At 45.6% G+C, this 27,883-nt stretch overlaps 1 protein-coding gene across 5 annotated transcripts in view; it reads right to left on the bottom strand.

Annotated features, from left to right (window-relative positions):
• Nucleotides 1–4,743: 4,743 nt before the first annotated feature.
• The window catches only part of ARHGAP17 (Rho GTPase activating protein 17), a 96,769-nt gene continuing 73,629 nt past the window's right edge, over nucleotides 4,744–27,883 (bottom strand). The window contains exons 16-22 of one of the 5 annotated variants that reach the window (XR_008200658.1): nucleotides 25,983–26,142; nucleotides 23,822–24,055; nucleotides 21,651–21,814; nucleotides 14,375–14,974; nucleotides 13,219–13,266; nucleotides 11,429–11,477; nucleotides 5,574–5,689 (exon numbers count right to left, since the gene is read on the bottom strand). Coding sequence is in view for 4 of the 5 variants with exons in the window: in XM_052653110.1 (XP_052509070.1) it covers nucleotides 5,559–5,689; nucleotides 14,375–14,974; nucleotides 21,651–21,814; nucleotides 23,822–24,055; nucleotides 25,983–26,142 (1,289 nt within the window). In the remaining variant the exon portion in view is untranslated. Of the gene's footprint in view, nucleotides 5,690–11,428; nucleotides 11,478–13,218; nucleotides 13,267–14,374; nucleotides 14,975–21,650; nucleotides 21,815–23,821; nucleotides 24,056–25,982; nucleotides 26,143–27,883 lie in introns of all 5 variants that reach the window. The other 4 variants (XM_052653118.1, XM_052653110.1, XM_052653135.1 and 1 more) reach the window with 4 other exon arrangements.

The raw sequence follows: 27,883 nt of genomic DNA, 5'->3' as shown, positions 1-27,883 counted from the left end.
GTGTACTCTTCCCCAGCTCATCTTCCAAGCACGAGGAAGGGGACCTGCCTTCCGTCTCCTGCCTTTCACTCTTGCTGGCTTTGGGTGAAGAAATAGCTGGTCCCAAAGGTTTTCTCACTGTGAAGTTTGCACCTCTCTATGATCTCTGGGAAACAGACCTGAGTTGATGCCCTGGAATCTTGTGCCATAAGAAAATCAGGGGATTGGCTGCATGTCCCAAGTTTCTGCCTTAGCTTGGGCCTTTCTGCTTGACTCACCACAATGCTGTTCCCCTAAAACAAGCACCACAGCCACAAGGATCTAAAGTACAAATCCCACAGTCATTCCGCTCCTCCATCCACAGCCCGCTGCTCCCTGGTTGACTCTAAGGCCCTTCACACCCTTCACACTCCAGCTCCTGCTTCCCTCGCCAGGCTCACTCCTTGCCTGTGGCTCACCACCTCCCCGCCCACCCCCACCCCCGCCCCTTCTGTGCTCTGTCTCACCTCACAGGCCATTCCTAGCACCTGGAGAGCCCACTTCTCCACTCCTCTCTCTACCAACAGGGACCTTCCTCCCACGTGTTTCCATGGTCCACCCCTCCCCCTCCCCCAGCCTCTCCCTGCTTCCAGGTATCTGTTTGTAAGCTTCCTGCAGGTCAAGACCATGTTTGTGTGGCTCAGCTTGGTTCCCCAGGGTCTAGGTCAGTGTATGGAAGAGTAAGCCCATGGTATTCACCTAAAGAAGACATAGAAATCATTATAAGACACAGCTTCAATTCTAAACATCCTTAGGTGAAAGCAAGGGGCTGTTTCTACCATGAAATAACATGAAAAACACTGGGTCATCCAAATATAATTTATTGATATGTATGAAAACTGCATTCAAATACAAATATAGAAGGTAAAAACAGAACTCTGATGAATTTTTGTTTTTGTTCTTCTCAAAATATATTTGGCTCAAGTATATCCTGATGGGTCATAGGTGACATTTTGACGTAGGTGATGGGTAGACCCCAAGGTGACCCTCAGTGATCCCCACCTCCTGGTGTCTTGCTCTTGTGTAATCCCCTCCCCTTGAGTGTGGACAGAGCCTGTGACTGGCTTCTAACCAACACAATATGGCAGGGGTGATGACATGCTGTCTGTGATTGTATTACAGCATGCAGACACTGTCTTGCCAGCAGACTCACTCTAGGGGTCTCCTTGTTGACTTGAAGTAGCAGCCTCCCTGCGGAAGCCCATATGATTGGGAACTGCAGGCAGCACTCACATCACGGTCAGCAAGAAGCACAGGCTCCCAGACCTTGTGGCCCTACAAGCACAAGGACATGACTTCTGACAACATCCCGAGGGAGCTTAGGAGTGGGTCCTTCCCCAGGTGGACCTCCAGATAAGACCCCAGACCCATTTGACCCTTGACTGCAGCCTTGTGAGACCCAGGCAGAGGGGCCAGCTAAGTTCTGCCTGGACTTCTGACCTACAGAAACAATGAGATAATAAATGTGCATTGTTCTAAGCTGCTTTAAGTTGGTGGTCATTTGTTGCTCAGCGATAACTGACAGTGTGTGCCATTTATGGATACCTGTGTGGATACGAAGGGTGGGGTGATGTGGGGAGAGTTTGCCTGTGGGGTTGCCAGGGGTCTGTACAGCCACGTGCTGGAGAGTGAGCAGAAAAGGACAGCCTCTGTTGGCTGGGGTGATGAGATATCGTCTCTGATTGTATTATAGCATGTAGTGATACACTCTCTTTTGAAGAGTGTTATCAAGTAGGAGTCATTTGCTTGCAAGTAACAAACCCTACAAAGTTTAGGCAAAAAACAATAAAAAATAAAGGCGGGGTGGTGGGGGAGAGAATTTGTGGTGAGGGTACCAGGGCAAGAAATGCAGAATGGCCTCAGTGATGGAGATGGGTTAATGGGAGAGTGAACTGCAGAGACACCTCTAAAAGTGATGCCAGAGAAGGTACCTCAACTCTGCACCACGTCATGCCTTTTCCCTAAGCTGGCGGCTCAGGCAGTTTGAACCGCTTTTTGCCTTTTGGTTGCATCAGAGCCAGTGGCTTCACCATGTCCACAGGACTTTCTTTATCTTCAGCTCCATCACGAGGCTATTAGCAAAGTGGATGCCTTTGGTCTAGAAATATCTGTCAGTGGTGTGCCGCCCGGCCTCACTCAAGACCTTATACTGTGAGTCAGAGACTACTTAGGGCTCTGAAATGCACTCAGACCATCAGGCTCATGGTGCAGGTGGCAGAATGGTGGGACTAGACCACAGGTAGAGAAACTAGAAAAAGGGGTTGTTTTAAGTCCTGCAAGTATGAGCACTTTAAGGATTTACTGGGCTTAGGACAGTACTGGAAGCTGAAGCCCCAAGAAGGGGACAAAGGGGCTCCGTGGAGCCCCCAAGGGAACCAGGGTATTAAAGAGGTTCAGGGATTCAGTCATTCCGCCTGCATCTGACCTGTAGGGAATTCACAGGGTAGAACCCAGTACAATCAAGGCAACCAGAGGACACCCTGACCCCCGTTAGCCTCCAAACGGCCAGATCACGAACAGGCAGATGGGTGCTGCCTGCAAGGTGACACCCTGACCCCTGTTAGCCTCCAAACGGCCAGACCACGAACAGGCAGATGGGTGCTGCCTGCAAGGTGCTTGGTGAGAGGCCCAGGTCCTTGACTCTGGTGTCACTGTGGGCAGGGAAGCAGGAACAGAAGACCTGAGCACCCAGGACTGACGCTGCCATGAGTAGCTGTATGGAGAAGGGAAGGGAACAGTCTGAAGGGCAGATCCCACACCTTCCTGGATGGTCAGGGAAGGCAATGTGAGTTTGGATTACAGACCTCTCCCCCTCTCTGATGGTGGGTATGGTGAAGAGACTCTTGTCATGTGTAGTACCCCGGGCAAGGTGACAGCCACGTGGCGACCCCTGCCCCCCAGGCAGGGGTAATTCTGTCTCTGCGGCACCTTGCAGGTGCTCCCATGGTGATGCAATGACAGCTTTGACTACAGGCTGAGCCACCACGTCCCACACCTCCCTCGCCCATCCAGGGAGATGGACAGTGGCTGCTGACACACATACAGGGCAAGCAAGCTTCATTCTTCTTTAGGTGGGAGCTGCTGTGGTCGGGTGATAGCTACAGACAACAGGAGGGTGAAACAGGAACACTGTTCCTAAAGTAAAGAGGGTAGGGTTTGCTGTGTTTCAGAACCATTTTGTTCAAATAACAAACCTCAGTATACATTCTGGGGAGAATGTTTGCCATGGCCCTTCCTCCTCCCCAGGCACCCACACCATCTCCTGGGCAAGCACCACATCCCAGCTCCCTCTGGAGTGTGAGTTCAGGCATCCTAGAAGAAGCGTCTCCAAGGTCTGCAGAGATGCCTGACTGTGGATGGCTGAGCTCCTTGGAGAAGGGGTCAATACTTAGGAGCAATGTATCAATACAAGGAGACTTTTGCTTTCTCTAGAGGGTTTGCTTTAGTGCTAAACGGGGATGGGAGGGAGCAGAGAAAAAGAACAGAGGTGGTGTATGAGGAAGGAAAGAGTGAGCCTTCAGTAAACACAAATTTAAGATAGGGGGTAAACAGGTTTACAGGTACGTATTTTCAATGTAATTTAAAAGTGCAGGGAGTTAAACTTTGAGTTAAGAGGAAAAAATGATTGTCTTTTGCAAGTTAAATTTAAGTCAATTCATAAAACTGTGGTGCTGGAGAAGACTCTTGAGAGTCCCTTGGACTGCAAGGAGATCAAACCAGTCCATCGTAAAGGAAATCAGTCCTGAATATTCATTGGAAGAACTGATGCTGAAGCTGAAGCCCCAGTTTTTAGCCACCTGATTCGAAGAGCCGACTTATTGGGAAAGACCCTGATGCTGGGAAAGACTGAAGGCAGGAGAAGAAGGGGGTGACAGAGGATGAGACTGGTTGGATGGCCATCACTGATCCAATGGACATGAGTTTGAGCAAGTTCCTGGAGACAGTGAAGGGCAGGGAAGCCTGGTGTGCTGTAGTCCATGGGGTTGCAAAGAGTCGGACATGACTGAGCAACTGAAAAACAACAACAACAACAATAGGGGAAGGAGGTCCAGTGGCTTCTGAGCAGGACTTGGGTCATGGATGTGCCTGGCGAGCGATTCTATCAGTGGAGCCACTTGGGGCAGCCAGCAGGGCAGCGTGTGTCCCAAGAGCTGATGCCAAAGCTGGGCCACAGGGAGGCACTATCAACACAATAGGTGTCCAGCCAATCGGCCTCATTTTGCTCCAATCCCCCATCCACTCTTCCCAGGTTATTTCAATCCTGGGAAGAAGTGCTTTCCAGTCACTAGAAGAGGGATTTCCCTGGAAGGTAATGAATGGCTCTGCCTCCTGCACTGAGCCTGTGGGGCTGAGATACTGAGAGTTGGCCTACAAGTGTCTAAGTGTTGCTGGACAAGTGTCTCCAGACAAGAAAATGAATCAGGACTGGTAAGAGCAAAGGAAGAGCCCAGCCCCTGGAACATTCGATGAGAGAGAACCAGTCTGGGAGGTCTCTGGGTCCTCTAGGGGTGGGTCTCACTGCTGAGACCTTGCTCTTGAGCCTTTCAAACTTCTACGTTCACAGTTAAGACTTTCAGCTGTCACATCCACAAGTCTTTTTTTTTTAATTAAAAAATTTTTTTTGACATGTGAGATCTCAGTTTCCCTGACCAGGGACGGAACCCACGCCTCCTACAGTAGAAGCGCAGACTCCGAACCACCGGACTGTCAGGGAAGTCCCCCATCTATAGTTCTCTGTAGTTAAGTGACAAATGACAACATGCACACACACAATCCACAGTGTTGCCTGCAAGAATGATAGTTTTCATATAAACCACAGAATATATTTAATTCAAATTAAACATGAAACTAGAATAACGTTCGGTCCTTATCAAGTAGCAATTACATTGTTTTAAAAAAAAAAAGAACAGTACATTTCTGTCTACATTCTGGCAATCCAACAAGGCACAAGGCGATCCAGTTTGCTGAGGTGACGGATCCAGCAGTCACCCCCAATGCTCGTGGTTCTGAGGGGTCGGGGAGACACAGACCATACTTCATACAAAATGATTCTGCAGCATGTCTGAAGGAGAGGAAACTCCCTTGTGATAGATGAGAAGGAAAGTCCAAGCAGCAGGAAGTAGGTGAGCATAATGGATGTACTTCATTAAATAGAGTGTTAATGCAAGGCTCTTTGTTCATTCCAAGTTGCCGGTGGTGCTGCCTGTGTGAACAACAGGGACAAAAGCTTCCAACACGTGTCTCGGCAATGATACACCTTCCACTGTTGGTATCTCTCTTAAAAAAAAAAAAAATTTTTTTTGGCATGATTCTTTCCCATGTAAAAAAAGCCAACTTCTTCAAGACACAGGTCATCCAGCTTTAAGTGTCAGCCTCTGCTCTCTCCTGGGGCTGTGAGAAGGCCAAGTCCAGCATGGTGAGGCCTTTCTTTTTCCCCTTCACTGAAAGCTTCTCACTGTTTGGTCTATGAAGATTAACATCTGCCTGCCCCTGCTCCACTCGCCAGGGTGGAAGGGGTCAAGGGTGGGGCATGGCTTTCTTCACAGGGCAGTGCTTTCTGTATCATTGTCCATATCCAACAGAATGCGGCCAGGCAGGTCTTTGCTGGCTGAGTCTGATTGCATTTCAGGAAAGATGCTGCGAAGCGGTTCTGAAACCCTAGAATTGGTGTCTGGACAAAAACATGAGGAGACATGGTATCAGTGGTGTGGAAATGCCCAAGAGGCCACCAAGGTTCTCTGAGAAGAAGAGAAGCTGGAGAGTTTGAGAGTCAGCCCATGCACGCACACTCCCCTACTACAGGCACCATTAGCCCTAAGAAGTTGAGTCAAGCCTTGGAGACCCCAGGGACAGCCACGTGGCACAGACCACCTGGCTCTGGTCCTTTCTGGGAGCCCACGGCAATCCTCAGAGATGCAACCCTGGAAGGATCTGCTTGCTGTGACTGAGGAAGAGAGACCTTATTCCTACCAATATCTCTAAGGCATTAACTGAAATCTGCTGACAACATCTGGGCTGTGGGAAGGGCTGAGCTTCACTGGAAAGGGTTCCCTCTTCTGAGGCTGGTGAGTTTCCTCCTGTTATTAATGAATGCTGTGCCCTCAACCTCGGCATTAGTGACATGTGGGGCCAGATCACCCTGGGTGTGGGGCTGTCTTACACTGTAGGATGCTGAGCAGCAGCATCTCTGCCCTTAACCTGTGAGACACTAATGGCACACAACTCTTCTTCCCACAGCTGACAACCAAATATATCTCTGCTGGTGCTAAGTCGCTTCAGTCATGTCCGACTGTGCGACCCCACAGACGGCAGCCCACCAGGCTCCTCCGTCCCTGGGATTCTCCAGGTAAGAACACTGGAGCGGGTTGCCATTTCCTTCTCCAATGCATGAAAGTGAAAAGGGAAAGTGAAGTCGCTCAGTCGTGTCCAACTCTTCGCGACCCCATGGTCTGCAGCCTACCAGGCTCCTCCGTCCATGGGATTCTCCAGGCAAGAGTACTGGAGTGGGGTGCCATTGCCTTCTCTAGTCACTGCCAAATGTCCCTGGGAAGGGGGTGGGAGCACACAATCACCCCTGGCTCACAATCACTGAGGCAGAGCACCAAATCTCCTACAAATATTAATTTTCACATCTATTTCTAATACTTGTACAAGCGTGCTAAATTGCTTCAGTCATGTCCAACTCTGTGCAACCCTGTGGATTATAGCTCACCAGGCTCCTCTGTCCATGGGACTCTCCAGGCAAGAATCCTGGAGTGGGTTGCCATGCTCTCCTTCAGGGGATTTCCTGACCCAGGGATTAAACCCGTGTCTCTTACATCTCCTGCATCTGCAGGTGGGTTCTTTACCATTAGCACCACCTGGGAAGCCCATTTCTAATACTTATATACCTCCAATTCCCTTTTCGTGTCTTATTACGTTGGCTGGAACTCCTTCAGCGAGATGGCAAATACATGGTCCTCAAGCCATGATTGCTCACAAGACACCTGAACCAATCACAGCCCTCTTCCTAGTGAGATGGTGAGTCTCAGACTCCTTCATCATGAACAAATACTTGTTCAGCACCTACCACATTCTAGCTGTGAGGACCCAATAGTGAACAAGTGAGACACAGCTTTAGCTGAAGCCCATGGCTAAGTTGGGGAGACAGGCCGTCCGGTCTTGAAAAGTTTGTTTCTCTAGTAGATGTGAACTCTAGCAAAAGATGAGCCTTGCTAGGGATTTTAGGGCAGTGGAAGAGAGGCGGGAGATGTTCAGATGTGCTGTAGTTTCCTTTTGCCAGGTTAGAGCTAGTCATGCAGGGAGCAGGGAGGGAACCAGAGTGGTGGTGGGGGGCTGTGCTGGGGTTTTCCTGTTATGCTTAGAGCTGCTTTTCTGTACTGGCTGCGGTGCAGTCTACCCTTGCTGGAAGCTGCTTTCAACAGTACTAAAACAGTACTAACAGTACTTCCGTTTTAGCCGCTCCTGATCCACATAGGCAGAACTGGCAAAAGCAGTTGTATCCTGGGAGGCTCACTTCTTTGAGACTCCTGCTCTGACACATCCCTACAGCTCTGAGGTGCGAGATCTACTTACTTCCTGGGGTGTCCCTTTTCTCTCAGTCACTCCTGGGTTGGCAGACCATCCCTTGAGATTTGCTGTGCACCATAACTCAGGTAAATATCCGAATTTACGGAGGTGCCAAGGTGTCAAAGAGTTGAGGTGCTGCGTGTCATTTCAGATAGCTCAGGTCTTATGATAATCGTAAAGTCAGCTGAGTGGTGCTGAACTGCACTGTCTAAAGGAACAGGTAAGGGTGGTCTATGTACACAGAATACAGACTGTCTCAGATTTGTCCTCAGCAGAATGAAAGTCGACGAGGGCAGGGACCATGTCTCTCCGACTTACAGTGCATCCTTAGTGCCCAGAACAGTGACGAGTTAATAGCAGACATTCAATAAACGTTGTAGCTGTCTGTCTGTCTGTCTGTCTAGACAGAAGAATAGATAAAAAGTCATCTAGTCCAGCCATCTTTCTAATCCTTTGCTGACAGCTTCATGTAAAGAAGTAGGCGTGTCTTGAAGACAACACTGATACAAGAAACTCATTGCACATTCAACCCCTTTACCATTATCCTAACCCAACAAGACAGATGGGACAATCAGCCAGTGCCGCTTCTTGGCTCACAGACTTTACACGGAACTAGGGAACTGACACGCATGATGCCGAGGGGGTGTGCATATGAGTTAGATTTCTACTGATCAGCATCTCTATTTACATGTAAATGTGACACCTATCAGTAACAGATCCTTTTCAGAGTACAAACTTGTTATTTTTCTTCTTTTTCTAACATCACAAATAATTTCTGGACTTGACTTTTCTGAGTTTCTCTAGCTATTTATGATGAACACACATTACTTACATACTTAGAAGAAAAATGTGTGGTGGGACATGGGGGAAATTCCTTTACTTCACCCTGCTTGGTTTGCCTGAGGCTGGTGGATTTTCCCCATCTCCCTTTTATATGAACCATTTCTTGAAAGAAAACAACAAATCTGTTTACACACAAAAAGCAGTAAGAATCATGGCATGTGTGCAGAGCCAGCTTTCAGAAAGAGCCAGATCTTTATCCCAGTGGCCGAAGCTACTGAGCAGCTACTACTTTCCAGGTGTGGTGCTGAGTGCGCCACACACTCACACTGAACCCTCGTGAAGTGACCCCAAGGCGGCACTGGCGCCACCATAAGACAAGCAAGGGGGAGTCTGGGCCGGGGCTGGGTTCTCTGATCCAGGGGACACAGCCAGCACCGGAAGGAGGGGCTAAGCCAGACCGGCTGGGCTCTGGAGCCTGGTTCTTAATTTTCAGAAGGCCTCTCTGCCTCCCCAGAGGAGTCTGGATGCCCCTGGAGAGAGAAGACAGCACCTGAGCAGATAATGGCTTGAGGCTTAGACTTTGGCTCATTTTAGTGACTTAAAGTGTCACTAGTGTCTTTAGTGACTTAAAGACTTTTGGCTCATTATTTGCAAAGGAGATAAAGGGTCTTTTGCCTATAGGAGCCCTTCAATGTTTTTTAAAAAAACATCTCCAAAACTTTCTGGCTATGGATTTACGTAAGGCATCATTTTTCATTATACCCGCACTCCAAGATGGGCTGGTTTCAGATTGAGCATATTTCTTGGAGTTAAGTTCATATGAAAAGTATTATAAGAAGGCTGAGCAAGAGGGCCAAGTCACAGCCTCTGCTTGCTGGTAGAAGGCCATGTGGTTCACCATTGCTCTGGGGCTCTGACTAACATACCCTGGATCCTCCAATTCCACGAACAGAGGAGCCTGGTGGGCTACAGTCCATGGGGTTTCAAAGAGTCGGACATGACTGAGATACTGAGCACACACACACACGTCTAAGAGTGGGCCTTCTGAGGGTGGGAACTGGCATTCCACAGTTTAGGGTATGGCCCTAGAAAGTTTGTCACTTCAACAATATTTAGTATGTGATTTAGGTAGTAAACCTACCCTTCAGAAAGGCCAAGGTTATTCTGATAGCCACTTTGACACGTTAAGGGATCCGAACACAAACCTGAAATTAAATATTTCAGGCACAAGTGCAGGGTGAATCACCCCTCAATCATTAAACCCTTCTCTAAGCTAGAGTCTGAGGGAATGACTTCCTTACAATCCTCATCAGTTTTCTAGGGCTGGGAGAGGCTTACTCATCTGTAAGCGACTTTGAGTCAACTCTCTTATTTCAGTCAAAGGAGAGCGCCTGTTTCAGTCTCACTGGATGTTTATCTTGACGTGATCCTGACATCCATTTATTAAAAATAAAATGCAACTAGAAGCAGAAGCCACTTACATGTCCAACTGTGAGCAATAAAACATCTGCTTAATGAAATATCATGCAGTCATTGAAAAACTACATTATAACATGGGAAATAGCATATCATATAAAGTTATAAAAATTATATCATAATACAAGAAAGAGCACATGATGTAAAGTAAAATAAAAACGTAAAATCAAAGTCTGTATATGCCAAACAATTATGATCATGCATCCCTTTGCCTTTTAGGAAAAAAAAACTAGAAGGAAAAAATAAAATATGAATAGTGGACTTCTTCAATTATGGAAGGGTGATTTCTTGCTTCTAATTTCCCAATTTGCTTTAGTATCCATATTTATTTATTTTTTAAATATGTAACGTTTTTGAAAAGTTTTTTGTTTTTTTTTTACTGTGGACCATTTTTATGGTTTGTTACAATATTGCTTCTGTTTCGTGTTTTGGTTTTTTGGCCACAAGGCCTATGGCATCTTAGCTCCCCAGCCAGGGATCGAACCTGCACCCCCTACATTAGAAGGTGAATTCTCAACCACTGGACCACAAGGGAAGTCCCAATACGTTACTTACGTGCTATTAAAAAAATGCTTAATTTTAAAAAGCAAAAGCTATGAGAACCAGCAAAATGTCGAGTGTTTGATGACTACTATTGCAACTCGTTCTACCACTGTGCAGTGGATGAATGATTTACTAAATTAACTTTCAGGCTCACTAAATTAAGAATATCTCCTACTGCATTCCTGCACAGGGAGCTCCACTCAGGGCTCTATGATGACCTACAGGGGTGGGGGGGTGGGGGGGTGGGGGGGTGGGCGGGGTGGGGGGGTGGTGGTGGAAGGGAGGCTCAAGACAGAGGGGATATATGTATACATATAATTGATTCATGCTCTTGTACAGCAGAAACTAACACAACATTGTAAAGCAATTATACTCCAATTAAAAAAAATATATATATATATCTTCTAGTCCAGAGCACTGTCTTTTCAACCCACTACCAAGTGGCACGTTGGGATCAAAATACGGATGCCTGGGCTCCAGACCTGACCTGTCTGGATCTGGGCATGTGAGTCTTTAAAATGGTGACATACGAATCTAATACCTAACTCTGATTATCTATTTTTTCTCGATAAAAGTGATAATAAATAGCTACCACTGACTCAGACCCCCTGTATATTAAGAACTGTAGGATCCTTTTCTTATTTTATCTGCTGTAACGCCTTGGATAGTTACTCTTGCAAATGTCACCATTTTACAGATCCAGGTGATGTGGGGCCGTCGTTACACAGAAAGCTGAAATTCAGATTCAGACAGGTCTGATTCTAGTGTGTTTTTTCACTACCTCTCAAGCCTGCCCGGTACAGAAAAGACTAGGAGTTGAGGAGGTGACAAGGCCAGCCCGGTGACGCGGGTGTGTGAACACAGTACTCAGAGTACTTGGCAGCAAGCATGAACAAAGCCAGCCTCCCTTAGTACATGCACTATTAGTGGGGGTGCGAGCAGGCAGGGTTAGAGTGAACGGTTAACATCAGGCATTAGTGCGCGAACATGATCATCAAGTAGCGACAATGCTTTGGCCAATCAGGTGCCTTTTCCTTACCATTAAATATTCCAATTTCAGTTCTTACTGAATATGGCAGGTCATACATCTAAATTATTTAATGAAATGTTTAGATTAGAACACTCTAAAATCTATTACTTTAAAAACAGCAAGATGTAAACTCTTTTCCTTGCAAAGCTAAAATCCTACTGCTCTTCTTTTTTCTTACTGCTTTCTAGAGTAACAGTTAAGAAGAGATTCGGAATGACAGCAGAATTCCTCCTTCCTCTGGTACTGAGCTGCAAGAAATTGACTGCCAAACCTGTTTGGTATCAGTAATCTCCCCTGAGAGCTTATCTTAATCCCCAGGCCATAAATCAGGTTTTAAGATTAAATGCTCTCAGCGAATAACCTGTTTTCAGGAATTTGTCTGTCTAGAGTTTTTTCAAGTGAAAACGTGATTTCATAATAAAGGACTGCCTGTCTAGGGAAGTTAAAACATTTTCTTCTTCTTGAAAAACCCAATGACTGTATTCCAGATTGGTTAACAGCAGCATGATCAACACAAGCATATTCATAAATTCTAAATGCTGGCCTTTTATGTACTTCTAATGGCAATTCAGGGGATTTGAAGAAACTAAACATTAATTCTTTAAGACAAAGATATGGTGACCTGGAATTTCTTGAGTTAGGAGAATTCAAAGTACAGATTGATTTTACAATATTTAGCTAATATCCTAGGAAAAGTATTTATAATATCAAATTTCACTTATCTGACAGTTGTTAAAGTACAGAACATTACAGTGTCATAGCACATCAATAAAATAAGTTTCTCGAATAAAAACACCCAGATAACAATGGTATTGAAGAGCAGATACAATTCTGATGGTAGTCTTTCCTCCAAAGAAAAGGGAAGATCTGGAAATAAAATTCTGATGTGTCACAAGAATTAAAGTGCTAAAAGGCTCAGCCTTAATTAGGGTTTAGTCTTTTCACTCTGTGATTTCCACACCCAACTGGGTAACTGCAGACTTCTGGGTTCATTACCCAGGAGTCAGGAAGGTGGAATAAGACCTGAGCCCTCCACTGGTTGTAAAGATTGAGTTCTTGTTTTCTGATTCTGGTTTTTACAGAAAGTCTTCCTCAGGCCAAAGCTGGGAAAACTCTAAGTAGCCCACTGAAGGCTTAAGGCTCAGATCAGCTGGGTAGAACTGAGTTGCACACACAATGAGAGCCTTATGCCGTCCAAGCGTGGACCTAAAGGCTAGATTCAGATGAGCCTCACAGGACCTTTCAAAAAGCTCATGTGGTTTAAGAAAGCAAAATGTAAGCATGCCAGAATGCAAAGAAATTTAGTGTGGGATCTTTGGAGAAAGAATTTTTTTGGAGGGGATGGGGGATCCTGAGAATTTCAAACACCAAATTAAGAAGCTCCATGCAGTTAATTAAAAATTAAAGCTCAAGACATAAGGGACACCATTTTCTGGGCTAACTGCACCCCAGTCCTCTTTGGTTGGATGCTGAGGAGCCAATCAATGACAGGGAAATCACACTGAGCAGAGCAGACGCTTGGGAAAAGCTTACCAAAAAGAAAGGAAACATTTCTTAGTATTCTTATCTGAGCAGCTTGAAATTGGGCTTGAGATCTATTGACACCTACATCTCGAATTTGGAGCACTGCAGCTCAAAGTGCTTCTGATATAAACAAGAGTGATGTCTACCCACTAGAGAATGGATGGCAGGGGGTCAGATGGCTGCTCTTGAGCACAAAGTCAAAAGCACGTATACAAAACATGGCTAAGCAGGAGCATTTGGGGCTGCGGGCAAGCTGCTTGGGGAGGGTTACAGACCTTACTCCTGGAAACCTTCCCCACCTGTGAGGGCGCTAGGAAGGGCATCTATTGGGAAACAAACAAACAAACAAACCAATGTGGCTTTGTTTTTGTTTTTTAAATAAAAGTTGAGGTGTCATCAGAAAAAAAAAGCTCACAATTTATAACACATGCAAATCACGCAATATATTCCTGGGGGGGAGAAAAGTTATCAAGAGAGAGACTAGTCGGTTAACCCTCATCGCTTAGGGTGGGATGTATCCTTTGCTCCTTTTTAGCAGAGATGTCATTCAGCATGACTGGAGGGCCCAGAGGTATATTTCAGCTACTTCTCTAAAAACAGTTCCACTTAGGAAAATGTAAAACTAGGCTGTTCTAAGAAATTACTCAAAGCTCCTAATTACCATTTTTAAAAACATTAAAAAAAAATCCATCCATCTCATCCTTAAACAGTAAATTAGAGCACTTGGGACGGAAATTTTTAAAAAATCACAACTAAATAAACAGTCATGTTCCAGACTGCCAATAAAAAATATCCCATGAGAGAGGTAAAATCTGTACAATCATCAACACCTAAAACAGGTTTCCACAGAATTAAAAGGAAACCTCGATTCTTCTGTTCTTTGCCATTAAAGGCTGGGATTCTCATGCATCTCAAATCTCCCTGCTGAGAGCATCCAGGTTAGCACAAAACATATTTTTAAAGATTATACCTGAAATGCTTCACTTACTCTAAATTACTATTAAAAAGAAAACAAGCATTTTAACGAGGAGTTCACTAAGAAACGAATATCATGCTCGAGTTGGACAATACCTTCCACCTGGACTACTAGGTCGTTTGTACCTAGAAAATGTAAACGGAGATGGTTCTCAAACATAGTGACCCTGTACATCAGGGGCTGGCAAACCTGAGGGCCAGGTAGTAGTAACTCGGAAAGCTCTGGGAGTATACGACTTTCCGAAGGACACAACTCTACTGTTTTAGCATAGAAGTGGCTAGAAAGAACATGTCAACAAATGGAAGGCTTTATTTATATAAACAAGCCGGGGGCCAGATTTGGCCCGCAGTCCTGGTTTGCAAACCCCTGATGTAAAATCGAAGCCTAAATGAAGAATAGTAAAAAAGCAAGGCAGAGTTGGCACAGGGAACTGTCTGAATCCTTTTCCCACTTACCTGTGACTATTTTGGAGGCGGTGGGAGCTGCGATGCTGAGGTTGCCATCCCCGGCGTGCGCGCCGGGAGGATGAGGGGGCGGGGGCACGTTGGGCCGGTTCCTTGGCTTTGGTACTGGTCTCGGTCTCGGTAAGGTTCCAGCGTGTGGCTGTGCGGTCTCGGGGTTACTCACCGCCTGGCCGGGGTTCTGTTTTCCGAGGGGCGGAGTGCTGGGGGGCGTCGGAGTCTGGGGAGGGGTGTGGGACGACTGCTCGAGTCCAGGCTCACCGGGCGCCCCGGGCGCCGGTGGGCCCTGGCTGCCGGGCTTGGTGAGCGCCGATGGCGATGCGGCCTGCGTCGGGGGCTGCGGCGGCGGGTGGCTGGGGGCTTGGATCGGAGGCAGGCTGCTGGAGTACCTCCGTGGTGCCGAGGGCTGCGAGGTGGCGCAGGGCTGGCCCGGGGCCTGGCCTGGGGGCTGGGTCGGGGGAGATGGGCTGCGGGTGGACGGCTTTGGCGACAGGCTGGGTGGGTGCTGAGATGTTCCTGGAGAACTCTGGCCCCCGGGATGGCCGGGAGGCGGGTTTCCTGGTTTCGGGGGTGCTGGAGCAGGTTTTTTAACAGCTGCGCAAAGGAAAAACATCTCTCAGGAAGCGGAGTGCTGGGGATGGCCAACGCCCCCTGGACCAGGGTATCGAGCTTAACCTCACCATGTAAACCAGGTTGGGATCCGGACCTGCCCCCACTCCCAACCCCATGTCAGCCAGGGGCACCCCACCTCCGTGGCCCTCCTCGCCCAACCCCACAGTCTCAGCCTAACCATGAGAAATGCACCTGACAAACGCAAACTGACAGGCTATCTTCAAAATGCCAGGACTCCCCACAACTGTCTCGGCCACGGAAAACTCAGGGAAGACTAAGAAACTATCACAGTCTAGAAAACGGTAAGGAGAGGTGACGTTGACTAAATGCCGCATGCTGTCCTGGGGGGTGGGGGAGGGGACAAGCTGGGGTCAAAAAAGGGCCAGTAGAGGAAAAACTGGTGAGATCTGAACAAAATACAGAGTTTGGTTAGTAGTAAAGTACCAGAGTTGGTTTCACAGCCGTGATAAAGTACCCTGGTGATGGGAGATGTTAACCATAGGGGAAAGTGAGTGAGAAGTACACCGAAACTTAGACTACCTTTGTAACTCTTCTGTAAATCTAAAATTATTCCAAAATAAAAAGGCTATTTTTTAAAAAAAGTACATTGTACACATATAGGTCTTTAAAAACCTGTCATTTAAAAAGCTGAATGATTAGAAAACTCAGTTAACAGAGGCTGACCCACTTATATGAAGTCAAGCACTGACTCTCTGCGACCCCATGGACTATACCCTGCTGGGCTTCTCCATCCACGGAATTTTCCAGGCAAGAATACTGGAGTGGGTTGCCACTTCCTTCTCCAAGAACAGCTAAGGGGGTCTCTAAACATGACTGGGCCACCTGTATGTAATCATGGACTCCCTTGCCCTGAGATATCATCTCCTAGAGGGCATGATATTTTTTTATTATTAACAGAAATTCTACAAATTCCAGAATCATCTGTGCTAATACATATATTCTAGATAAAAGTATAAATCTGGATGATCGCCTTGGATTCAGTTTCAAGAGTTGAATTTCATCACTCTACTCCATACACCAGCTGAGATCAGTATGACTGGGGGTGGGAATTTAGTACCGAGGATGGCAGGGTAGGAGAAAAAACAGGTCTGGAGCTGGTGTGGTGTTGGGAGAAATGGGTGGAAAGGAGAAACTTTAGCATTTTTTTCAAATTCTGCTGAGATCCTTCTAATCCTGCAAGAAAGGAAGAAGGAAACAAAGGGAAGAAATGAAGGTGTATCATCCACCTAATACGTGACTGGCACCAAGTTAGGCCCTTTACATAGACTGTCTCATTTAAGTCTCATAAGCTCACTGTAAGACAGGCATTATCATATCCATTTCATGTGCAGAAAACCGAGGCTCAGAGAGGTCAAGTGTTTGTAAAAGTTCACACAGCCAGTACAGAGCAGAGCAGAGCAGAGGCTTACACCATGTCCTGTGGCCTCCTTGGACTCTTTTTCTCTCTCTTCTTCCTTCCTACACTGCCTGGCTCCCTGCTCATAAGGTCCAGAATTCAGGAATAAAAAAGGAATAAAGTCTGCTCTGCTGGCCTGATAGAACTTTTGACCTTGGAAATAAGAGGATCTTTTCCCATAAGAAACAACCAACCCACTGACAAAGGAATCTGGAACATTAGCTGCACTCTGGTTATCATAAGCAACTTAAAAAGAAAAATTTCCAGCATTCTGTTCCAAACAATATTACAAATCCATGCTGATTAAAAGATCATTCCTGACATTTAAGGGTGTAGAGGGAATCAGGAGAGAAAGCATGACAGCAGCATGACAAGGTCCAAGTCCAGCGTGGAGGCCAGGCTGAGAGGAAGTCAGGCCTCGTCTAAGCCCACCATGCAGGTGCTGGGAGGCTGAGTCAGGGTAGGTGGACGGTGCGCAAAGGCTCACACTCTTCTTGTGAGGAAACCTGAGATCTATGACGCAGGAAAAACTCCTGAAGGGGCTATGAAGGAATCTCAATCTCGATTCCAGGGCTATACCTGGAATCCAGGAAGAGAAGACCTAACTTCCCTCGAGCATCAGTTAGGACGCAGACAAAGATGACAGTGGCTTACAGGAGAGCCTCTGTAAGATTTTTTAATAGCAAAACTGTTATTTATTCTGTTTCCCCAGTCCTGGTTACAGAGATGATAATACAAGAAAATGAACCCAGAAATATACTCTTTGCCCATTTTTAAATGGGGTATTCTGTTTTGCTATTGAACTGTATGAGTTTCTTATATATCTTGGATATTAACTTCTTGGGATTGTGGTAATAACTTCACAGTGTATATATGTATTAAATCATCACACCGTACACCTTAAAAAAATAACTGCAATGTGGGATTCTGGATTGATACTGGGACAGAAAGAGAACTGTACTGGAAAAACTGGGGAAATGTGGTCAAAGCCTGAAGTTTAGCTAATAAGACAGTTTCAGTGTTATTTCCTGATGCCTATAGTTGTTCTATAAAAATATAAAAATTTAAGAGAGGTTCAGTGACGACTATGTGCACATTCTACACTATCTCTGGAACTCTCCTTTAAGTCTAAAGTTATATCAAATTTAATATTAAAAAATATATGTCATTTTATATTGAAGATCACCCATACTCCAGTAAATGCAGTTTGGAATTAAGACATAGAGCGCCCTGGTTCACATGGAGTTTAACTGACTTTAGAAACGTTTTCAGTGAACCGTGTCTCTTTGTAGACCAGAGTTTCTCAGCCTCAGCATTACCGACATGTGGAGCTAAATGGTTCTGTGTTGCGGGGGGCTGTCTTGCACATGGTAGGATGTTTATCAGCATCTTGGTCCTCCACACACTAGATGCCAATACCGCTCCCCTCGCTGGTTGTGACAAGCAAGAAGTCTCCAGACACTGCCAAATGTCCCAGATGGTGGGAGGAGAGCAAAATCATCCCAAGATCTGAATCGTTCAAGCTTCTCTAACTCCCAGACCATACATATTTGAGTATCCTCTCTGTAACAGGCACGGGACCAGGACTGTTAGGACCTCCTAACAGGAATATAGGAGTGTGTGAGACAGGCCAGATCCCAGTTCTGTGAGCTACGAGGGGAGACTAGCAATATGTTAAATTAAAAAATTCCAGATGGAGAAAAAGGCTCTGAAAGAAACAGTGGTGTGATAAGAGAATGACTCGTGTGAGTGGTGGTCCTCAGCTCAGACTGGCTGGCCAGCGAGGGGTCACTGGGGAAGTCTTTGAGCTGAGACCTGAAGCATGGAGGGAACAGACAGCACAGAAATAACTCTGTATCTGTACCACCAACTGATCTTCAACAGGGTACCAAGAATACACAATGGAAAAAGGATAGTTTTTTTCAACAGACGATGCTGGCAAAACTGGATACTCACAGGTGAAAGAACAAAATGGCACCCTTATCTTACACGAAACACAGAGGTCAACTCAAAATGGATCGAAGACTTAAATGCAAGACCTGAAACTGTCAAACTCTTTGAAGAAAACACAAGGGGAAAGCTTCATAACACTGGTGTTGGCAGTGGTTTCATGGATATGACATCAAATGCATAGGCAACAAAAGCAAAAATAGATGTGTGGGATTATATCAAACTACTAAGCTTTGGTAAAGCAACCAAAGAAACAGGTGACAGAATGAAAAGGCGACTTACAGAATGGGAGAAAATTTCAAAATCATGCATCTGCAAAGGTGTTAATTCCCCAGATATACAAAGAAGTCCTACAACTCAACAGCAATATAAGTAATAACCTGATTTTAAAATAGACTCAAGACTTGAATAGGCATTTCTCTAAAGATGACATAAAAATGGCCAAAAGACATATGAAAAGGTGCTCAACATTGTAACAATCAGGAAAATGCAAATCAATACCAAAATGACATATTACCTCACACCTGTTAGAATGGCTGATATCAAAAAACAAGAGACAGCAAGCGTTGGTGAGAATATGGAAAAACTGGAACTCTTATACATTATTGGTGGGAATGTAGATAGGTATAGCCATTATGGAAAACAGAATGGAGTCTCCTAAAAAAATTAAAAATAAAACTACCACATTGATTCAAGAATCTCACTTCTGAGTATTTACCCAAAAGAACTGAAATCAGGATTTTGAAGAGACTGTTTGTACATCCATGTCCACTGAAGCATGATTCACAATAGCCAGGATGTGGAAACAATCTATTGCCCATTGATGGATAACTGGATACTTTTTTTCTTTAAAGAAAAATGGTCATTTTTACTGAGGAGGTGAAAAGGTATTTCTTAGCACAATTAATTTTTATCTCAATTTTATGATGAACAGGATATCAGCCCTTTAAGAGGATCCTAATTTTTTAAATTTAGTATTCAGTATATTGGATATGGATCTTCCATACTTCATTGCATCTTCTATACTTCTATGCATCAAAACTTACTTCCAAATTTTTTCCTACTACACTGAGAAGGGATGACTGGATTTTTAAAAGTTGGTATATACATAAAATGCAATATTATTTAGCCTCAAAAAGTAGGAAATTCTGAAACATATAACAACACAGATGAGCCTTAAAGACATGATGCGAAGTGAAACAAGCTAATCACAGGACAGATTCTGATTCCACTTACATGAGGTATCAAGAATAAGAAAGCTGTGGTACATATACACAATGGAGTATTACTCAGCCATTAAAAAGAATACATTTGAATCAGTTCTAATGAGATGGATGAAACTCGAGCCGATTATACAGAGTGAAGTAAGCCAGAAAGAAAAACACCAATAAGGTATACTGACACATATATACGGAATTTAGAATGATGGTAATAATGACCCTGTATGCGAGACAGCAAAAGAGACACAGATGTATAGAACGGACTTTTGGACTCTGAGGGAGAGGGAGAGGGTGGGATGATTTGGGAGAATGGCATTGAAACAGGTATACTATCATGTAAGAAATGAAGTGCCAGTCTATGTTCGATACAGGATACAGGATGCTTGGGGCTGCTGCATGGGGATGATCCAGAGAGATGATATGGGGTGGGAGGTGGGAGGGGGATTCAGGATTGGGAGCTCGTATACACCCGTGGTGGATTCATGTCAATGTATGGGAAAACCAATACAGTATTGTAAAGTAAAATAAAGTATCATGTATACTATCATGTAAGAATTGAATCGCCAGTCTATGTCTGATGCAGGATACAGCATGCTTGGGGCTGGTGCATGGGGATGACCCACAGAGATGTTATGGGGAGGGAGGTGGGAGGGGGGTTCATGTTTGGGAACACATGTAAGAATTAAAGATTTTAAAATTAAAAAAATTAAAAACTATAAAAAAAATAATAAAAAGAAAAAAAAAGAAAAAAAAATATAAAAAAAAAAAAAAAAAAAAAAGAATAGTCAAACTCTTGGAACCAGGAGTGGGATGGGATTTGCCAGGGGCTGGGGGCAGGAGTAAAGATGGGGAGTGATGGAGAGCTGGTATTCAACAGGCATAAGGTATCAATCATGTTAGGTAGCTTCTGGAGATCTCTTGTATATCACTGTGCCTACAGTACAGGATTGTATTATGCACTGAAGAGTGCAGTACTATCTATTATATACAAATATTTAAGAGGGTAGATCTCATGTGCTCCTACCCCAATAAAATAAAAAAGAAGGAACCATGTGAAGATGTGGGACAGAATGTTCTGGAAGAGAACACATGTGCAGAAGCTCTAAAGAGGGAATAAGCTTAGTGCATCTGAGGAATGGAGAGTGGACCAGTGAGGCTGAAGTCAGTAAGGGGACAGGGGAAGAGATGGGCTCAGAGGGGCCAACCTAGACCACATGGCCAGGCCATGCAGGGTGCCTGGTGGGAGGTCTGCATGGAAGGTATGGAGAGTTCCAGCCAGGATGACGCACTCAGCTTTGTGGCTTAAAGCCATCCCCGTCCTGACGGGCATTATGCTGAGCAAAACAGGTCAGAAAGACAAATCCTGTATGGTATCTCTTCTACATGGAAGCTAAGATACAACGGAGTGGTGAATAAAACAAAAAGCAGCAGACTCAAAGATACACAGAACAAACCAGTGGTTACCACTAGGGAGAGGGATGCGGGCAGGGGCAAGAAAGAGGTACCAAAAAAAGGGGGCGTTATTACGGGATTATATGAAATCACGTGTGCAAAACTTTTGAAAAACTGTAAAGCACTACAGAATTTAAAGAACTTTTCATTAAAAAAAAAAAAAAAAAAGCCATGTCCCTGCCTGCGGGGGTGAGGACCACAGCAGCACAGGTGGGAGCAGGTCAGATTACACGGGAATGGGGACCCAGAGGCCAGAGCCCAGTCCAGAGAGCCTGGGGGCTCCAGGCCCAGGAAGCCTGGCTGGGGCAGAGGCTGTGGTTCCGAAAACAGAGGGAGGGCTTGGAATACCAGGTTCCTGGAAAACGGGGAGCATTTCTGGAGAAACGACTGTCTCTCAGGCTTGGTAGCTCAAACATATTCTGAAAGGTCTGCTCGCCTGCTCCCCATTTTTCCACTTCCCTTAAGGATTCTTCCCCTTAACGACTGGTATTTCTGCTTGCCCCTTTACAACAGATGTGGAACCATCAGCCGGAGAGCTTCTCAGCCTGACCACTACGCTGACCCAGGGAGGTGTGCGTGTCCCTCCCCAAGGGCACGAGTGAAGGCGGCGGGGACTCACCTCGGCGCACGGTGTGAGGGCTCGGGCCGGCGGAATTGTGCGCGGGGCCCACAGAGAGCTGATGGGAGCCGGCAGCTGCCTGGGCCTGGCTTGGGCCGGGGGCCGCCTGACTGCTGTTCCTCCCGGGCGCGGGGGCAGCCGCAGAGTCCTTGGGCTTTGGAGGACTACGGGGAGCAGAAGCCACGTTAGATGTCAAGCATCCCCAGCCAGAAAAGCTAAAGATGCTATAAAGTACGGGATTCCCCCTAGTTTTCCCCATGGCAGGCAAGGAGGCGGTCTGAATTTTTAAATAGCTCACTCAGGGTCTCTGAAGCTGGTATCTATTTGGTGCCAGTCAGGACCACAGATTTTGAGATTCATGACACCAGATGGTCTTCCAACTACTCTGTCACTTAAAAATCACGAGAGGCCATTTTGCAGCAATTGATAAGAAATTTCAAGTTCTAATGAGCTTGTACTTAAATTGGGCAACATTTAAAGACATGAAAGGGTTTTTGGACTTCAAATTAATGCCATTTTGACATACACGTTGGACAAAACTAAGCAAATGCAGTAGCAAAACGCTAATGCTACGCTAAATGATCAAGTGCTCAAATATTATCAATAATTTGGCCTGTAGGAAAGAGAAACTCTGAGAGGCTAAATGATTACTCAAGGTCCAGGGTGGGTTAACAGTGGCATAGAGATCAGACCTGAGGTTCCACTAATCCCTGGCTCAGAACTTCGTATACTGAACCTTACAGCTACAGTTTGTCAAGGTAAATGCCATTGATGAGATGTATGTACCCCAAGATATCCACAGAGCACAAAAAACAAACAGCAAATTGATGACGGAGATCCTATTTGTCCTTCTGTGGTGAAGACTAATTTCTGTCTTAAATAAAATATTTTGCCTGATTAAAACATATTGAACGCTTCAGGTAAACGAAAATGTGTGAGTCTGCTAAGACTTTTTCTCCAAGCAAAAGATTTAGGCCCAAATGAATACCTATGTGGCAGCAGTTACGGACAGGCCAAGGTGGAGCTTACAATGTGTGTCTGAAGCACCAGGGAGTTTGAAGCCTTAGTTATTTTTAACTAGAAAGTATATTTCCTTCAATTATGGTGATAGAAAGGAATGTAGGAATGCACAGAGCCCTCAGAGTTCAGATATGAGAATTTAATGAAATTCTCATCTCATTACGCTTTGCACATGACAAACAGTCTCTCCCCGCCAAAGGAGAAGACCTGAGGGAGCTCCCCCAAGGTAAAGTCACCTCTGGGCAGGAAAAAAGTGCACGATCCACAGGCCATCCTTGTTTTGTTTTACTTGATATATGACCGTTCAGTGCTTTATAGGTGGCCGAGGTAGACCAAATACAATAAAAATGTTAGCATGTACAAGAGGGGCTCATCTTTTATAGCAGCTGCCAGCTCTGAACCACCCAACATACCACCTCAAGTGGCCTCTCGTGGTCATCTGCCCAGGTCAGAGTGGAGAACTGAATTCACGCCAAGTCAATAAAGGTCTCCAGGTCAAAGGTGTTTTTCCTTAAAGCTGCTATAAATTCACACTCCACTCCAGGTGGCTAATCAAAAGGTGAAGTAACAAAAGAGCCTCCAAAGAAAACCTACCATCATTTTCTACTTTATACTCAGAGGAGTATATCACCTCCTCTACAAGACTTAAAGTCAGGGGGCTGGGGGATGCTCAGTATAGTGGCCAGCACATATTACTCAGTACTCAGTTATTCAGTACATCTGACTGGACGGATGGATGAATGGATGAGTGAAGGAAGGCGAGGAATATAATTATCTTACTAACTTGTTACATTCCAACATTCACTAGTCAGCATTCTGGATGACAACAAGCAAATGCCACGTGAACGAGTACACGTCAAACAGGTAAGAGAGGCTTATGACTGTGAGACACTTATTGGCGTCTAGCTTCCCAACCCTAAAGCAGTTTCGTAAAGAATGCAAACAAATGTTGCTTTCTTTTGAAAACAGGAAAGGAAGCAAGAATTTGCAGTCTTTTTTTTCCATCCTTTGCCAAGAGGAGGAGGGAAGGCAAAGATGGTTCATGCCATGCCAAGTGATCCTTGGGGCATGGAGGCCATGCCCACAGGCCAGCACCTGCAAGAAGGCTGGGGTGTCTGGCACCCACTGCCAGCAGAAGCTGGCCTCCTTACCTGCTGTCGCCCGGGCTGGGCCCCTGCTCCAGAATGCCCGCAGAGGAGGGGCCAGTCCCACCCCCTGTGCTGCTCTCGGCCCTAGAGCTCTGGGGAGGGGGCTCTGGGCCCGCTGGAGCCAAGGTGCTGCCATCTGTGGGCGGGAGTGGCGGCTGGAAAGCAGGGGATACGTGCTTTCTATTTAGGGTGCCACCCCGCCGGTGGGCCTGGAAGTCCATAAGCTTCACACCAAAGCTACACAGAGAGAAGAAACAGTGAACAACACACCATGCGAGCTGACCACAGACACGGAAGCCCGTCGGTCCCCGCGCATTACACCCCACACGCGGAGACAGCCACCCGAGTCGCCCAGCATGCAATGGAGCGGCAAGGACCAGACAGATGGTCACTCCTGTTACCCAGGCACGGAGTAACAGGGCTTTAAATCTGGACCTGGTACTGACCAGCGCCCTTTCTTAAAGTGGGTGTGAGCAGTTGAAAGCAAACACGCAGGCCTCATCCTGAGTGAGTGCCATCATGACAGCATGTTTATTTCCATAGTTTATTTCCACAAGGCCATCACCTGGAATCTGTGTGTTTCGGCATCAAGGTGGAAGCTGAGTGCAGAAGTGCCACCAGCAGCAAAGTAAGACAGCCTTACGTCACCTCTTAAGCTGAGATGTAGAAATTTTGGTCTATGCGTATGCAAAGAATATATCCAAAAGGACGTGTTGCTTGTTGGTTAGTTGCTAAGTCATGTCTGACTCTTTTGCGACCCCATGGACTGTAGCCCACCAGGTTCGTCTGTGCCCGGGATTCTCCAGACCGGAGTGGGTTGCCATTTCCTACTCCAAGGGATCTTTCTGACTCAGGGATCAAACCACATCTCCTGCATCTTTGCGCTGGCAGGCAGATTCTTTATGTCTGAGCCACCAGCGAAGCCCAGAAATAATGGTAAATATGCAAAGAATGTATCTGAAAGGATGTGTAGAACTGGAAAAATAGTTGCTCTGGGAAAGGAGATAGTGGTTGGAGGATAGGTTAGAAGGAAGATTCACTTTTTACTGAAGCCACTGGTGTGTGAATTTTAACCCTTTTGGCCAGTTCAAAAGATTAAAAAGGTACATGGCTGCCTGAGCTTGTGGTTACTGGGTCAGCCGGTGGGGAGAATCCATCCAGGAAGATGGCTGGGAACTGTTTATCATGTACTAACTAGACCCTAACACTGCATTCGTTAACTTCAGATACACAAAGGCTAATTCTGTGACGGACAGTTTGTCATCAGGAAGCTCTTCTGCGTGTGTGAATGTGGGTTCAGAGGAGTGAAGCTTCTGCACATAATAAATGTGGCCTCCAGAGTGACAGAACAGAAAAATAAAGCCTTTTCCTTTGCCATGGTTTTTAAAAACAAACAAACAACAAAAAGGCAAAACAAAAAAACAGACCTTACTTTAAGAGCGGGCAGTTAGAATAAGAGCTTGTTGTTTAGTTTTAATGTAAAACTATTTCTAGTAAGATTATTGCATGTACATGAGAAAAGCATGCTATTCCTAACTCAGCGTTACTAGTAGACACAGTAGCATTTCAGCATACATGTTGGACAGATTGGCATCTGAAGGCAGAAATCACAAATAGTCTTAATAACTTTGAAAACCCCACAGATCACCCAAGGAGAAGTCCGACACAGTTTTTTTTCTTCCAGAACTGGCGAAAACTGAGGCTGCTATGGCTGGCATCCAACGAGGAACCAAGTTATACTAAAAACGTGTGTCTTTAGACACCAACTCACACAGATCACCAGGAGAGGTGGGTTGTTCTCACATTCACTCCTGGACAGACATCCTCAATATTTAACTCTTTTTTTTTCTTTTTCTCCAATCAAGTACATTTAGGTGAATTCGTAACATGTGTGTGATGCTACTGTGTAGGGCTCATCACAGACCACCAAGCAAAGCTTGGATGCATCAGATATGAATGTTAACTGGCGCCTACACACCTACTCTGGAGGCAGATTAATGTTTGCAATGAACTAGAGCCGAGCTCCTGAAACTGTCTAGACTGTAACAGGCCTGGGTGCACACTGAGTCGCTGGTCCACTGAGGCAGGACCAGGGACCATGGGTCCACCACCTCTCCCCTGTGCCAGCTCCCACTACCGTGAAGATCCATAGCTCTGAACGCACCTCTCCTTCTTCACCAGGTCCCCCTCCATCACCGCCATGCTGGCAGGCCGCTTCCTCTCCAGGGTCCCCGAGTCGACCGGGTCATTTCCAGTGTGGGATGAGTGATTGGAATTTGGGGTGGTGAGAGGTACAAACGCTTCTGACACATTAAATTCCACCTCTGCCGGAAGAAAAAGAAACGTGTACATGAGACACAGCGCACAGAGGTCAAGGGAGCTGGAGGACACCCCACTGGGATAGGAGACTCCTTCTTTCATCCACGAGCCCTCACTATTTCACAAGTGAAAGCCCCGGGCATCTAATCTTCTTAAGGAGAGTTTACCAAACCAAGGCGGGGGGTAAGTTAAGAAAACTAGAGCTAGGGGAGGGGTATGATTCAGAATCCAAGTTACACAATTCCCCTGCTTTTTCTTTTCTTAAAAAAAAAAATCATGGAATATGGAAGAGGATACTGAGCATGGATGACTACTTATTGGAAGTAGAAAAAACTAAGATATGTACAGCTTGATATTAAGTAGATAAAAAGAGTGGCATCAACTATCATACTGTCTATAGCAGGTTCTGAAGACTCGTTTTCTCAAAAGAAATCTTGGCTCTCAAAAGCATGATCAGGGAGCCTGGGGTGCTGCAGTCTGTGGGGTCGCAAAGAGTCAGACATGACTGAGCGAATGAACTTATTGAAAAGCACGATGCTAAATGAAAGAAGCCAGATACAAAAGACTACACTCCATACTCTTATTTATATAAAAATTTTAAAAGGCAGAGTGTAGACATGGAAAGCAGATGAGTGATGGCCACAGGCTGAATGAAGGGAATGACTGAAAAGGGTCACGAAAGAACTCTCTGGAATGATGGAAATAGTCTATATAATCGTTGTGGTAGGTACACACTGGATATATTTGTTAAAAATCATTACATTGTACAGTCTTGCATAAGTTGTTAATTTATGCAAATTATACCTCAATAAACACTGACCCCCTCCAAAAAAAAAAAGAAAAAAAAGGAAACCCTGGGCAGAATGCCAATTATCACCTATCTATCACACATTCACTATGCATCCTTACGTGAGCGGGGTGTGATTCTGGATGGCGGGAACTCAGGGGAAGAGACAGATGAGAAGAAAGATGCCCATGAAGAACAAAGACAGAAGAGAAGAGATGTGCTTGACCAGGCTTCAAGGAGCTTACACTCCGGAGGGTGCCAGCTGGGCCGCTCCGGTCAAAGCTGGGGCGGGAGGGCCGGACTCCCAGCCAGTACCCGAAAGGGGGCCCCGCACCCCTGAGGATCCCTGCATGTCAGCGCCACCTCATCTACCGAGCCATTCCTGGCCCTTCGTGCTCGACACCTGAGTCTGTCAAATCCTCCCTCCACCTTCCTTCAAATGTGTTGTGTGTCAGAGTTTCTCTGACGATCAGGTCTCCTTCTCCAGGGAAGACAGCATGTCTTATGAGCAAACACATGCACCTAGCGAGTACTCAACATACACTGGCTGAGTGGGTGACTCCGGGTGCCGTGAAACAAAGTGAAATACCCAACAGTGCGGTTACCATTGCTTGAAAACAGGAATGCCAAGGGCCTAAAAAGAAGCGTGAAAAAGCAAAGGCAATGTGATGGGATTACTTATGCATTTGCTTCCTTAAAAAGATTGTTTATACATAGAATTCTCATATAGCTCAGCAATTCCCCTCCTGGATATGTACCCAAAATAACTGAAATCTGGGAATTAAACAGATACTCGTATACCAATGTTTAGAGCGGCCAATTACCAATAGTCAAAAAGGTGCAAACAGCCTAAATGCCCACCAATCGGCTAACAGATAAACAAAATGCTGTTTATACATAGAAGGAATATTATTCAGATTTTTTAAACGGAATGAAATTCTGACACATGCTACAACATG

Source organism: Budorcas taxicolor, chromosome 2 (genome assembly GCF_023091745.1).
Source record: "Budorcas taxicolor isolate Tak-1 chromosome 2, Takin1.1, whole genome shotgun sequence".
Classification (NCBI taxonomy): domain Eukaryota; kingdom Metazoa; phylum Chordata; class Mammalia; order Artiodactyla; family Bovidae; genus Budorcas; species Budorcas taxicolor.
The sequence above is the reverse complement of the archived record's forward strand: the minus strand, read 5'-3'. Positions and strand labels throughout refer to the sequence as shown.